The sequence below is a fragment of the Schistocerca gregaria genome, chromosome 3 (assembly GCF_023897955.1).
Source record: "Schistocerca gregaria isolate iqSchGreg1 chromosome 3, iqSchGreg1.2, whole genome shotgun sequence".
Lineage (NCBI taxonomy): Eukaryota > Metazoa > Arthropoda > Insecta > Orthoptera > Acrididae > Schistocerca > Schistocerca gregaria.
Genome location: NC_064922.1, coordinates 173,972,334 through 173,987,529, shown reverse-complemented (window position 1 = coordinate 173,987,529; position 15,196 = coordinate 173,972,334). Strand labels below are relative to the sequence as shown.

Sequence of the window (15,196 nt, the reverse complement as noted above, 5' to 3'; positions counted from 1 at the left end):
CTGTCTTAAATGAAATTCTGATTTTTTAAAGATTTCTTGTTGGGATGTTGCCTTTAAAGGTCTATGGTAATATATTCACAATTTTGGAATTTAATTGTGGCCCTCAGCCATTTATATTGCGGTTAGCGTATGTTGTTTTTTGAATTATTGTATTGCTATCCTAACTGGATTTTTATCTCGTTAAGATTTCTTGTTGGAGGCCTTCAGCCGGGAAAGAGTTGCATTCGGTAAAGGTTCGGCTATGTGCGGCTTTGGATGTAAAGGTTATTAAATTACAATAAATGATAATTAGAAGCAGAAACTGACCTCAACCCTTGGTCCTTTCCAGAATTCTATTACCTGTTCTGCCCAGCAGGTTTAGCGTACGTATCACTACATTTCGTTAGAGACAGGATTTGTGGCTCCCTGTCAGACAAAGATGAGGAACGACATCGTTCGACAATTGTTTCCATATCATTTTCACTTGTTAAGCACTAGAGTCATCATTGTACTCCTCATGTGCACTGGAGCGTATAAGATACAACACATTCCATTGACTCATCTTGCAGAAATACTAATATTTCATCTGCCACTTCTTTGTCACTCTGCTGGATTCTTTGGATTCCTTTCTGGCGAAATGTCAACTTGGGAAACTGTTGCTGCAGACACACTCAAGAGCGAAAGAAACAGGTACACCTGCCTAATACTGTGTAGGGCCCCCGCGAGCATGCAGAGGTGCCGCAATACAACGTGTCGTGGATTCGGCTAGCGTGTGAAGGGCTGCAGGGCTGCAGGGCTGTTGATACATCCGCAAGAGTACGAGGGGGTGGAGATCTCTTTTATTTATTTATTTATTTATTTATTTATTTATTGTTCCGTGAGACCAAATTAGGAGAAGTCTCCATGGTCATGGAACGAGTCAATACATGAAATTATAACACGATAGTAGACACAGATAAAATGAAATATAAGAAACGTATGCAGGTGACAATTCGTAAGTTTAAATAAAGAAAATCAACAATGTAACACTGGAATCTGCTCAATTTTTCAGCTCTTCCAGGAGCTCCTAAACAGAATAGAGGGAGTGAGCCATGAGGAAACTCTTCAGTTTAGACTTAAAAGTGTTGGGGCTACTGCTAAGATTTTTGAGTTCTTGTGGTGGTTTATTGAAAATGGATGCAGCAGAATAGTGCACTACTTTCTGCACAAGAGTCAAGGAAGTGCATTCCACATGCAGATTTGATATCTGCCTAGTATTAACTGAGTGAAAGCTGCTAACTCTAGGGAATAAGCTAATATTGCTAACAACAAACGACATTAAAGATAATATATACTGTGAGGGCAATGTCATAATTCCAAGACTATTGAATAGGGGTCTACAAGATGTTCTCGAACTTACACCACATATAGCTCAAACAGCCCGTTTTTGAGGCAAAAATACACTTTTTGAATCAAAAGAATTACCCCAAAAAATAACACCATATGACATAAACATATGAAAATATGCGAAGTAGGCCACTTTTCGTGCTGAACTGTCACTTATTTCAGATACTGTTCTAATGGTAAATAAAGTAGCATTTAGTTTCTGAACAAGACCCTGAACATGGGCTTCCCACAACAGCTTCTGAACAGCACGTCGCAAGGCATTCCAGATGTTCTCAATAAAGCTCATGTCTGGAGAATTTGGCAGCCAGCGAAAGTGTTTAAATTCAGAAGGGTGTTCCTGGAACCACTCTGTAGAAATTCTGAAAGTGTGGGGTGTCACATTGTCCTGCTGGAATTGCCCAAGTCCGTCGGAATGCTCAATGGACATGAATGGGTGCAGGTGATCAGACAGGTTCCTAACGTACGTGTCACCCGTCAGAGTCGTATCTGGACGTATCTGGGATCCCACATCACTCCAACTGCACACGCCCCACACCATTACAGAGTCTCCACATGCTTGAACAGTCCCCTGTTGACACGCAGGGCCCATGGATTCATGAGATTGTCTCCAAACACATACACGTCAATCCGGTCGATACAATCTGAAACGAGAGTTGTCCGACCAGGCAACATGTTTCCAGTCATCAACAGTCCAATGTCGGTGTTGACTGACCGAGACGAGGCGTAGAACTTCGTGTCGTGCAGTCATCAAGGGTACACGAGTGGGCCTTGGGCTCCGAAAGCTCACATCGGTGATGTTTCGTTGAATGGTTCGGACGCTGACATCTCTTGATGTCCCAGCATTGAAATCTGCAGCAATCTGCGGAAGGGTTGAACTTCTATCACGTTGAACGATTCTCTTCAGTCGTCGTTGGTCCCGTTATTACAGGATGTCGGAGATTTGATGTTTTACCGGATTCCTGATATTCAGGTACACCCGAAAATGGTCGTATGGGAAAATCGCCACTTCATCGCTACCTCGGAGATGCTATGTCGGGTTGCTCTTGCGCCGACTATAACACCACGTTCAGACTAACTTAACTGTTGATAACCTGCCATTGTAGTAACCTTTCTAACAACTGCACCAGACACTTGTTGTCTTTTATACAGTGTGGCGCACGAAATGTGTTACCAATTGTTTCTTTCACAATTTACGACACACGTTAGATATACCGCTGGGATGCCTACATCAGGACCAGCAGAGCTTGGAAAAACAAATGAGTTACGAAATGACGTGTAATTTACGATACTGCCGCTAGGAGACTAGTAAGCAGCAATGGCTGACAATGGAAGACTGACGACACAGTAACGATCGGCAATTGTGTTACTTTCTCATGAAACGAAAAGCCTTGTTGTGACTCAGAGGCGTTTTCGACAACAGTTTAACACACGATGGGTCGCTTGCAAGAAGACCATCCACAGGTTGTACGATAAATTTGTACAGGAAAGAACAGCATTGGAAGCGAAGCGACCTCGACCTAAGCCGCTTTGTTCGCCGGAGAATATTGAAGCGGTACGAGTTGCTGTACAGGGAAATCCCGGGAAATCGTGCAGAAAGGCAGCAGTGCAACAGGGAATATCCAGACGCTCCGTTCAACGCATTATTAAAAGTGACCTCCATATGTACTCAAACAGATACTGTTCTAATGGTAAATAAAGTAGCATTTAGTTTCTGAACAAGACCCTGAACATGGGCTTCCCACAACAGCTTCTGAACAGCACGTCGCAAGGCATTCCAGATGTTCTCAATAAAGCTCATGTCTGGAGAATTTGGCAGCCAGCGAAAGTGGCTCAGTCCGGAACCGCGCGACTGCCGGTCGCAGGTTCGAATCCTGCCTCGGGCATGGATGACCTGTTCACAGAAGCTCTCTGAAGAACACAAGCAGCAGAGACTACTGTTTGCTGAGTGGGCGGAGGATAGGGAAGAAAATCTCAACAACTTTTGGTTGTCAGACGAGGCGCATTTTCATTTAGACAGTGTGCTTAACAAACAAAATGTACGCTTTTGGGCCACTGAAAACCCACAAGTGCCGGCCGCGGTGGTCTAGCGGTTAAGGCGCTCAGTCCGGAACCGCGCGACTGCCGGTCGCAGGTTCGAATCCTGCCTCGGGCATGGATGTGTGTGATGTCCTTAGGTTAGTTAGGTTTAAGTAATTCTAAGTTCTAGGGGACTGATGACCACAGATGTTAAGTTCCATAGTGCTCAGAGCCATTTGAACCCACAAGTGCTTTATGAACGACAACATTATGCTCCAACGATTACATCGTGGGCAGCAATTTCCAGTCACTGACTTACTGGACCCTTTTTCTTTGAACCAACACGCAGTAGTTCATGTAACATGGACCAAGACCACATACTGCAAACACTGTGTTGGAGTTTTCACACGAGCATTTCGACATGCGGATCATTTCACTCAGGTTTGCAGGTCGCTTCAATGACGGACGAAATTGGCCCCCCAATAGTCCAGACCTCAATCCATGTGACTTTTTTCTTTGGGAGTACCTAAAAGAAAAAAAATTCACGAAACTTCCACGTAATTTAATGGAGCTCAGAGGACTTATTCTTCAAGCTTGCAGTGAAATTATGGAAGACATGTGCCGTAGGGTCATCAGTAACTTCAGTGTTCGTTTGAAGGACGTTAGGAAGCGAAATGGTGGACATATTGAGCATATGCTACAAAATCCATAGCTTTAAAAATCTGTAACTTCATATCTCTTACAAAACTGTTTTGACTCAGTAGCACAGTATCTTGAAAAATAAGTTAATTTCGGTTGTAACAATATAAAAATGTGATGTAACAATATAGCAATATAGCAATATAACAATGTAACAATTTATAAATGTAATGTATACAATCAATGTAACAGTATATTAATGTAATGCCATTTTGTCCAACATCTAAGGTAAGCTATATGTACCTCAAAGGTTCAGGACATAAAATAAAGAAATTAATAACTAAATGCTGAGTTAGAACAAATCGCCATGGACGGCTCTTCATTGTAGTATATGTTCCTTTCAGATTGTATTGACAATAAAGTTTACATTCAAAAACAAAATGGTAACACATTTCGTGTGCCACCCTGTAGTTGTTGCCGACCGCACTGCCGTATTCTGCCTGTTTACATGTCTCTCTATTTAAATACGCATGCGTATACCAGTTTCTTTGACGCTTCAGTGTATAATGGGATGTTTGATTTTCAACCGTTACCATTGCTCCGCTTTGTATCAGCACCACCAGCACTGTAGCTCGGTTGTGAGATTGTCGACTAAGCAGTTCAGTTACGTTACATAGCCTCAAGCTGTGCTCACCGTTGGATACTTCCAGTCTGGCCCCCTATTGCCCTTAGCAGCCAACATTGCCGTTGCGTGGTAGACAATATGTGGGACGTCGAATGCTGTAAAATCATGGGTCTTTTGCGACCTCGCACTCAGGGGGCTCCTTATCAGACTGAGCACCAAACGCCCATGGTAGATGGAGATCGCTACAGTCATATGCAGCAAACTTCTTGATGCAATAATTTACCAACAATCGTATGATTTGTAGAAATTTATTTTATTTTATGAACTTCTAAGTGCTACCAGTTTCGGCATTACATTGACGCCATCTTCAGGCCCCACTCGTTGTAGTTGAAAAATCGCTATACACAGACACTCTGTCTCAGAGTCGCCTGGCCACTAAGAGCTGCTGCAGGACGATTGATTCACGGATCCAGTTATATGGCTCCTTCCGTGTATAGCGATTTTACGACTATGATGAGTGGGGCCTGAAGATTGCATCAATGTAATGCCGAAACTGGTAGCACATAGAAGTTCATAAAACAAAATAAACTTTTACAAATCATACGGTTGTTGGTAAATTATTGCATCAAGAAGTTTGCTATATATGACTGTAGCGAAGACGTTCGAAGCAATTGATCGGCGTCTTAGGGAGCACGGAACATTCCAGCCTATGACTCGCAACTGGGGAAGACTTAGAACGACGAGGACACCTGTAATGGACGAGGCAATTCTTCGTGCAGTTGACGATAACCGTAATGTCAGCGTCTGAGAAGTTGCCGCTGTACAACGTAACGTTGATCACGTCACTTAATGGAGAATGCTACGGGAGAACCAGTTGTTTCCGTACCATGTACAACGTGTGCAGGCACTATCAGCAGGTGATTGGCCTCCACAGGTACGCTTCTGCGAACGGTTCATCCAACAATGTATCAATTCTCATTTCAGTGCAAATGTTCTCTTTACGGATGAGGCTTCATTCCAACGTGATCAAATTGTAAATTTTCACCATCAACATGCGTGGGCTGACGAGAATCCGCACGCAATTGTGCAATCACTTCATCAACACAGATTTTCTGTGAACGTTTGGGCAGGCATTGTTGGCGATGTCTTGATTGGGCCTCATGTTCTTCCACCTACGCTCAATGGAGCACGTTATCACGATTTCATACGGGGTACTCTACATGTGCTGCTAGAACATGTGCCTTTACAAGTACGACACAACATGTGGTTCACGCACGATGGAGCTCCTGCACATTTCAGTCGAAGTGTTCGTACGCTTCTCAACAACAGATTCGGTGACCGATGGATTGGAAGAGGCGGACCCATTCCATGACCTCCACGCTCTCCTGACCTCAACCCTCTTGACTTTCATTTATTGGGGCATTTGAAAGCTCTTGTCTACGCAACCCCGGTACCAAATGTAGAGACTCTTCGTGCTCGTATTGTGGACGGCTGTGATACAATACGCTATTCTCCAAGGCTGCATCAGCGCATCACGGATTCCATGACGCGGAGGGTGGATGCATGTATCCTCGCCAACGGAGGAAATTTTGAACATTTCCTGTAACAAAGTGTTCGAAGTCAAGCTGGTACGTTCTGTTGCTGTGTGTTTCCATTCCATGATTAATGTGTGGATCTCTTCTCGGTTTCTCATAAATGAAGGCATGTGACATTGTCGACAGTAATCTGTACAGCTAATGTGAACATTAGGCCAAGTGGTCCCCTTGGTGCTTCGAGAGAGGAGTACGCTATAAACTAGCGCCAGGTTTCGTGCTCTCCATCTTCTCATAGTAAGAGGAGTAATAAAATGAGCTCTAACATGGAAAATAAGCGTTTCCGGACACATGTCCACATAACATATTTTCTTTCTTTGTGTGTGAGGAATGTTTCCTGAAAGTTTGGCCGTACCTTTTTGTAACACCCTGTATATAGCAAAGTACCTAATGTGACAAGAACCTGTAATTATGTGTGTAGATACTCGCAGGAAGTTGTAACGCCTGTGATTATCGCGGCTGCGTGGCGCGGTGCGGAGCTGCGGGCGACTCACATGCCGTCAGAGAGTCCCTCCTGGAGATGAATGCCGGTGCCGTTGGGGTGCACCATGCGGCAGAAGAGCAGCCCCGACCGGTAGAGGGCGGGCAGGCGGCACAGCAGGTCCAGCCCGCCCGGCACCGACGACGAAGGCTGCACGCTCGTAAACAGCTCCACCTTCACGGCTGCGGAAGCGTCAATGGGGCACTTAGGACTACGTCAGCGCTAACACAGATATGGAGGACATACGGCCTCTGCATTTGACAAGTGAATCTGTAGAACCGCGTAATGGTAAGGTATTGCGAGAAAGAGTAAGAAAAAAGAGAGAGAGAAGGAGAGGCAAATGGGACTAGGGGAGTTGAGTGAGGGGTTAAAGATGGAGGTGGAGGGGCAGACAGAACAGAGATGCAGGAGGATAGTAGATAGGCATTGAGGGTATAAAATAGGGTGAAGGAGGGCATAGAAGAGAGAGAAACAAAGAGAATGTCGTAGGACAATGTTGGCTCGGAGACCTTGAGTGGCAGTTTTAGTAACCCATTCGCCAAGCATTCGTTTAGCCTCTGCAAGAAACCCATTTCCACGCTTTTCATAGAGAGTCGGATGTAGGTGAATATATTGTTGTTGTTGTGGTCTTCAGTTCTGAGAGTGATTTGATGCAGCTCTCCATGCTACTCTATCCTGTGCAAGCTTCTTCATCTCCCAGTACCTACTGCAACCTACATCCTTCTGAATCTGCTGCGTGTATTCATCTCTTGGTCTCCCTCTACGATTTTTACCCTCCACGCTGGCCTCCAATGCTAAATTTGTGATCCCTTGATGCCTCAGAACATGTCCTACCAACCGATCCCTTCTTCTAATCAAGTTGTGCCACAAACTCCACTTCTCCCCAATCCTCTTCAACACCTCCTCATTATTTATGTGATCTACCCATCTAATCTTCAGCATTCTTCTGTAGCACCACATTTCGAAAGCTTCTCTTCTCTTCTTGTCCAAAATATTTATCGTCCATGTTTCACTTCCATACATGGCTACACTCCATACAAATACTTTCAGAAACGACTTCCTGACACTTTAATCTATACTCGATGTTAACAAATTTCTCTTCTACAGAAACGCTTTCCTTGCCATTGCCAGTCTACGTTTTATATCCTCTCTACTTCGAGAATCATGTTATTTTGCTCCCCAAATAGCAGAAAACCTTTACTACTTTAAGTGTCTCATTTCGTAATCTAATTCCCGCAGCATCCCCCGACTTAATTTGACTACATTCCATTATCCTCGTTTTGCTTTTGTTGATGTTCATCTTATACCCTCCTTTCAAGACACTGTCCATCCCGTTCAACTGCTCTTCCAAGTCCTTTGCTGTCTCTGACAGAATTAAAATGTCATCGGCGAACCTCAAAGTTTTTATTTCTTCTCCATGGGTTTTAATACCTACTCCGAATTTTTCTTTTGTTTCCTTAACTGCTTGCTCAATATACAGATTGAATAACATCGGGGAGAGGCTACAACCCTGTCTAAGTCCCTTCCCAACCACTGCTTCCCTTTCATGCCCCTCGACTCTTATAACTGCCATGTGGTGTCTATACAAATTGTAAATAGCCTTTCGCTCCCTCTATTTTACCCCTGCCACTTTCAGACTATAATGAGTGTAAATGATAATTAATTGAAACACTCAGCAACCGACAGGTGTTGTTGATATACCTTGGTGGGGACAGCTGAAAATGTGTGTCCCGATCGGGACTCGAACCCGGGATCTACTGCTTACATGGCAGACACTCTGTCCATCTGAGACACCGAGGACACAGATGAATAGCGCGTCTGCAGGGACCTATCCTTTGCACGCTTCCCGTGACACCCACATTCCCAACTGTCCACAATCTATACGTAATGTTTCTAATAGATACTTTGCCCATCCCCTCGTTACTCGCGCCCACTTGGAGACCCCGGGTTCGAGTCCCGGTCGGGGCACACATTTTCAGCTGTCCCCATCAAGGTATGTTAACAACACCGGTCGGCAGCTGAGGGTTTCAATTAATTATCATTTACCCTAGAGAAGCTGCACGCTCATCAACGGTATCTGTTCTTTCCAGAATAGTTACTATCTTCATATATAGTTAATTGGCTACCCGGCCATTGACCTTCGTCTGTGCGATTGTGCACAGGTTGCTCGAGCTCTTACGGGAATCGTCAGATTAAGTGGGCGCGAGTAACGAGTGTATGGGCAAAGTATCTATAAGGTACATTACGTAAGTAGATTGTGGACAGTTGGGAATGTGGGTCTCACAGGAAGCGTGCAAGGGATAAGCCCCTGCAGTCGCGCTATTCGTCTGTGTCATCGGTGGCTCACATGGATAGAGCGTCTGCCATGTAAGCAGGAGATCCCGGCTTCGAGTCCCGATCGGGGCACCCATTTTCATCTGTCCCCATCAAGCTATGTCAACAACACCTGTCGGCAGCTGAGGGTTTAAATGAATTATCATTTATTCTAGAGAAGCTGCACTGTCAACAACGGCATCTGTTCTTTCGAGAACAGTTACTATATTCATATACTATATGAGTGGACGTATTAGTGCGGTACTACGGTTCTGTTCTGCAGGGTGATTCCGATGATGGAGAAGAATGAATGTATCAGATTGAGGTAAGGAACCCTGGTCCAGAAAAAACAGAGTCGAAAATTACAAGCGAAAATCGTTCTGACACTTCTGACATAGGGTACATGTACTGGTACTGTTGTTGCCAAGATTATAGGGGAAGCAACATTCTGAGGTGGTAATATGGATCAAACAATAAAAAAGTATCTAACAAACACGGGCTGTAAAAAGCATGTCTTAAAATCTGTGAGCACTTGTTGTTGATCTGAGCAAGTGTCCATAGTTCTTAAGGTATGAATTTCGAAGTACATATTTAATGGATATTTCTTCTTCTTACAGCATGTCAAATTAAACGCCTTTCAGCCGTCTAGTTTCCAAACTTATTTTATTTGGCTACCAGTTTCGGTGCTTTACTACGTAATCTTCAGGCCCCTGACCGACATGTAGGAAGATTCTGATCGAAACAGGGGCCATCAACGCTGGTGTAAGTAGATTTCTGCTTGCTTTAGCGATCACTTCAAACATCATCTGACGACTGTCGAACAGTCTTACTACATGTCGGTTAGGGGCCTGAAGATGGCGTAGTAAATGCCGGAACTGGTAGCCAAATATAATAAGCTTGGAAACTAGACACATTCTGTATCGAACAGTCGAGCCCGGAAACCATCTCTGAAAAGATGGACATACAGAGACTTTCTTCTCTTGTTTCGGTTCATACTACCTATTCCAAAAATACGGAAATCAAAGAGCTTACAGTACAAGAGATGTATTTAACGGTATCCAAAATGACTGAGTGTTCAAATGGCTCTGAGCACTATGGGACTCAACTTCTGAGGTCATCAGTCCCCTAGAACTTAGAACTACTTAAACCTAACTAACCTAAGGACATCACACACATCCATGCTCGAGGCAGGATTCGAACCTGCGACCGTAGCGATCTCGCGGTTCCAGACTAAATGACCAAGTGTACGTAGCTGTTAAGGTACCCATTTTAGAGCGTACGTTTACTATACATTTTGTTCTTGTTTTGGTACATACTACAAGCTCTGAAAGCTCCCTACCCTACGATCTTTGCAACAACAATACCGGTACATGTATTCCACTGTCTGATGTATCAGAACGATTTTCAGTTAAGACTTTCGACTCCGTTTCCAGACCAGGTTCCCTTACCTCAAAGCCGGCCGCGGTCGCCGTGCGGTTCTAGGCGCTGCAGTCCGGAACTGCGGGAGTGCTACCGTCGCAGGTTCGAATCCTGCCTCGGGAATGGATGTGTGTGATGTCTTTAGGTTAGTTAAGTTTAAGTAGTTCTAAGTTCTAGGGGACTGATGACCGAAGATGTGAAGTCCCATAGTGCTCAGAGCCATTTGAATCTTGCCTCAAATTGGTATATTTACCCTCCTCCATCATCTTCCCTGAAAGCTTGTAACATCATCACAGAATCACCCCGTATTCCTATGAGAAGATGCAGAGCACGAAACCTGGCGCTAGTTTATAGCGTACTCCTCTCTCGAAGCACCAAGGCGACCACTGGGCTTAATGTTTACATTAGCTGTACAGATTACTGTCGACAATGTCACATGCCTTCATTTATGAGAAACCGAGAAGAGATCTACAATTTAATACAGGACATAGTAAAAAGTCTAGTGTTCAGGGACCACCACCCCTACTGTCCTTCGCAGTCGATACTGGTAACGGAAGCTGTCATTCGAATACTTTTCAGATCTCGACAACTTCGTCATCACAAGCTAGCGCTAAACACTTCATGTTGTGGAAGCAGATTTATTACTAATACTATTCTGTGTATATTGATCTTTGCTGCCATGGTCTACAGCTAACTAAAACAGTTAGGCTCAGAATTACTCTGTATACAGACGTCCTGAAGACACTGCACCTTTTCAATGTGTGTTTTTTTTTTATGTCAAAACTGCAATACTTTAGGTAGCTAAGCAGACAGCTCTCTTACAGAAATAATTGGAGTCTGGCAAGTTACTGAGGCCTGATATCGTCCTATTCTGACTGTAGCAATCTAGGCTGATCTTGAGCTGACCTCCCGCAAACGTTTTCTGTGTCCTGAATAATTGTCAAAGGATTGAAACACTTTCAGGCATTTTCGGAGCCGCTACACCAGCAGGCTGTGTTTGACTTCTGTGAAGGCACCTGGGTGACCTAAATGGTATCTTTCTGTAATCGCAGCAGCATACTAAGGCAGAATACATTTTTTGTTGTCGTACCCGTTTGGCAGGTCCTTACATAATACTGAATCTCAATGCTTCTCTGTCTTCCGTCAGTCTTCTTGTTATTATGTAACTGTTTCCCACTTTCACTTCATCTATCAAGTGGAAATTTTTCTCCTTCCTACTGATTTTCCTTTCACTATCCCTTTCGAACTTTTTCAGAAATCCTTGATAACATTTCTCTAGTCTTAGCTCCATCCGTCCAGCTAATCTTCTCCATCTTCCCCCATATCTACATCAACCATCTTTTTTCGTCTTGAATGAATTTTCATTCTGCACCGGAATTTGCGCTGATTAAACACTTCATGGCAGATAAAATTTATAGGTCGGACTGAGACTCTAACCTAGGACTTCGCTCTTATCAACTGAGCTAGTCAAGAACGACTCACGATCCGCCCCCAACTTCACCCTTTCTATGGCGTATCTTACGGGACTTGCACTCTAGGAAGGAAGGACAGTGCAGAGAAATGGCTTAACCGCAACCTGTGGTATTACTTACGGAATTAATTTATACTGTCTGACTCGTGTAGCACAGTCGATAGAGCACTTGCTTGTGAAAGACAAAGGTCCCCCAGTCAGGCACACAGTTGTGTTTTTCGTCTTTGCTCCCTATCATCCACATTTGTGCGCCATACAAACACAAGCTCGAAGCACGGCATGTGACGACTCTTTTTCCAATTGTCTGCTCAGTTTTCCGCCTTCATATTTCTGTTCAGTGTTTGCTCATCCACTGCAATTCTGATCTTTATTTTTTGTGCGCGTCGGATGAAATTTGAATGTTTTCCGTCTGAGGCGTACACTGTTGCATCGAGCTTATTCCAGACATCGCTCTCCCTCTAACGGAACACATTTGCAATTGTATACACTTGTAACGCGACGTCGTCCACAAGAATTACTTTTCCTTAGCAGGAGTTGTCGATACCAGTATTATTTTTCGAATTTTAGACAGGTCTGTATTATGTCAGTTGTTTTCCTGAAATCTTTCACAAAATTTAAACACAGTATATTTCAAGCTAAAATTTATGAATAGTCGAAACAAGGCCCTGGGAGTAGACAACATTACATTGGAACTACTGACGGCCTTGGGAGAGCCAGAACTGACAAAACTCTATCATCTGGTGAGCAAGATGTATAAGACAGGGGAAATACCCTCAGATTTCAATAAGAATATAATAATTCCAATCCCAAAGAAAGCAAGTGTTAACAGATGTGAAAATTACCGAAGTATCAGTTTAATAAGTCACAGCTGCAAAATACTAACGCGAATTCTTTACAGACGAATGGAAAAACTGGTAGAAGCCGACCTCGGCGAAGATCAGTTTGAATTCCGCAGAAATATTGGAACACGTGAGTCAATACTGACCCTACGAATAATCTCAGAAAATAGATTAAGGAAAGGCAAACCTACATTTCTAGCATTTGTATACTTATAGAAAGCTTTTGACAATGTTGACTGGAATACTCTCTTTCAAATTCTAAAGGAGGCAGGGGTAACATACAGGGAGCGAAAAGATATTTACAATTTGTACAGAAACCAGATAGCAGTTATAAGAGTCGAGGGGCATGAAAGGGAAGCAGTGGTTGGGAAGGGACTTAGACAGGGTTGTAGCCTCTCCCCGATGTTATTCAATCTGTATATTGAGCAAGCAGTAAAGGAAACAAAAGAAAAATTCGGAGTAGGTATTAAAGTCCGTGGGGAAGAAATAAAAACGTTAAGGTTCGCCGATGACATTGTAATTCTGTCAGAGACAGCAAAGGACTTGGAAGAGCAGTTGAACGGAATGGACAGTGTCTTGAAAGGAGGATATAAGATGAACATCAACAGAAGCAAAACGAGGATAATGGGATGTAGTCGAATTAAGTCGGTTTGGTGCTAAGGGAATTAGATTAGGAAATGAGACACTTAAAGTAGTAAAGGTTTTCTGCTATTTGGGGAGCAAAATAACTGATGATGGTCGAAGTAGGGAGGATATAAAATGTAGACTGGCAATGGGAAGGAAAGCGTTTCTGAAGAAGAGAAATTTGTTAACATCGAGTATAGATTAAAGTGTCAGGAAGTCGTTTCGGAAAGTATTTGTATGGAGTGTAGCCATGTATGGAAGTGAAACATGGACGATAAATAATTTAGACAAAAAGAGAATAGAAGCTTTCGAAATGTGGTGCTACAGAAGAATGCTGAATATTAGATGGGTGGATCACATAAATAATAAGGAGGTATTTAATAGAACTGGGGAGAAGAGAAATTTGTGGCACTCCTTGACTAGAAGAAGGGATCGGTTGGTAGGACATGTTCTGAGGCATCAAGGGATCACAAATTTAGCATTGGAGGCCAGCGTGGAGGGTAAAAATCGTAGAGGGAGACCAAGAGGTGAATACACTAAGCAGATTCAGAAGGATGTAGGTTGCAGTAAGTACTGGGAGATGAAGAAGCTTGCACAGGATATAGTAGCATGGAGAGCAGCATCAAACCAATCTCAGGACTGAAGACAGCAACAACAGCAACAACAATCACTTTATAAAATGTTTTAGTCTCGATGCTATAGTCTATAAGTACTTGCTCTGAATGTATAGTTAAAATATTTTTTTAGAAACATTTGAAATTTCGAAGTATTGGCACACTTAAAAATTCTGTTATTAATTACACAAAACTGTACTGGTTACTACGTTTATTTCTGGATTCATTTACTTAATGATAATGGAATGTAATAATGTAACAGAAACTAGTAGAAATTCATTTGTTAAGAAAAATTGTCAACCCTTTGGAATGTGGTTATTTCTGCAGAGTGTGAGAGTCCTAAGGGTGCCTATGATATGTGATCGGATGTATTTTTGTATTTTGTGTGAACAATGCAACTTCGGCTTTGGTAATGTAAAAAAGCAAAAGACTGTAGTAAAATGTGAGAAAATACATTAACGTAAAAACAAAAACTATGCGACAACCATGTTGAAATTATTTCTATCAGTCCGACCGTGAGGACCTAAAATGTGACATTTTCGGCTTCAAGAATCAGACCCCTTGACAAGAAGAACTGGAGCCAACTCTACACGAAAAGCTAAGCAAACTAGGAAGTTTATCGTAATATTCGCTTCTCTCAAATCTTCGTAAAAGGCTAATATGGACTCTAGATGGAACTGGAAAGAGGAGAAAGATAACACACTTCATCAATTAATTTTCGTATTATATCCTCTACAGTGTCATGAAACACAGCATCGTCAGAGCCATCAATTCAGACAGCTAGTTATTTCGCCCACCAATCGCTACTTTGTAACAGCAATATAGTGCATTCAACTTGAATGAATAATGGGCAAATGACTTATGAATGAAAGAATGATGGACGATTGAATAATGAGTGAATGGATGATGGATGAATAATGAGTGAATGGATGGTGGATGAATAAATGATTGATCAATGAATGATGGGCGAATATATGAAGGGTGAATGAGTGATGAATGAATTAATGGTGGATGAATGGATGATGCAGTGAGGTATCAATGATGAATGAATGAACAGTAGATGAATTAGTGATGATGAATGATGGTTGGTGAATTTCAGTCTTAATGGTGATTTTCATATCCCCTGTAACAGAAATCCTGTGCCTTCGACTTGAATGAATAATGGGCTAATGACTTATGGATGAATGAATGATAGATG

At 42.8% G+C, this 15,196-nt stretch overlaps 1 protein-coding gene across 1 annotated transcript in view; it reads right to left on the bottom strand.

Moving 5' to 3' along the window:
* LOC126355738 (uncharacterized) overlaps positions 1-15,196 on the bottom strand; it is a 189,431-nt gene that overhangs the window by 59,224 nt on the left and 115,011 nt on the right. The window contains exon 5 of the mRNA XM_050006113.1: positions 6,732-6,900. Within this exon, the coding sequence (XP_049862070.1) occupies positions 6,732-6,900 (169 nt within the window). The remainder of the gene's footprint in view (positions 1-6,731; positions 6,901-15,196) is intronic.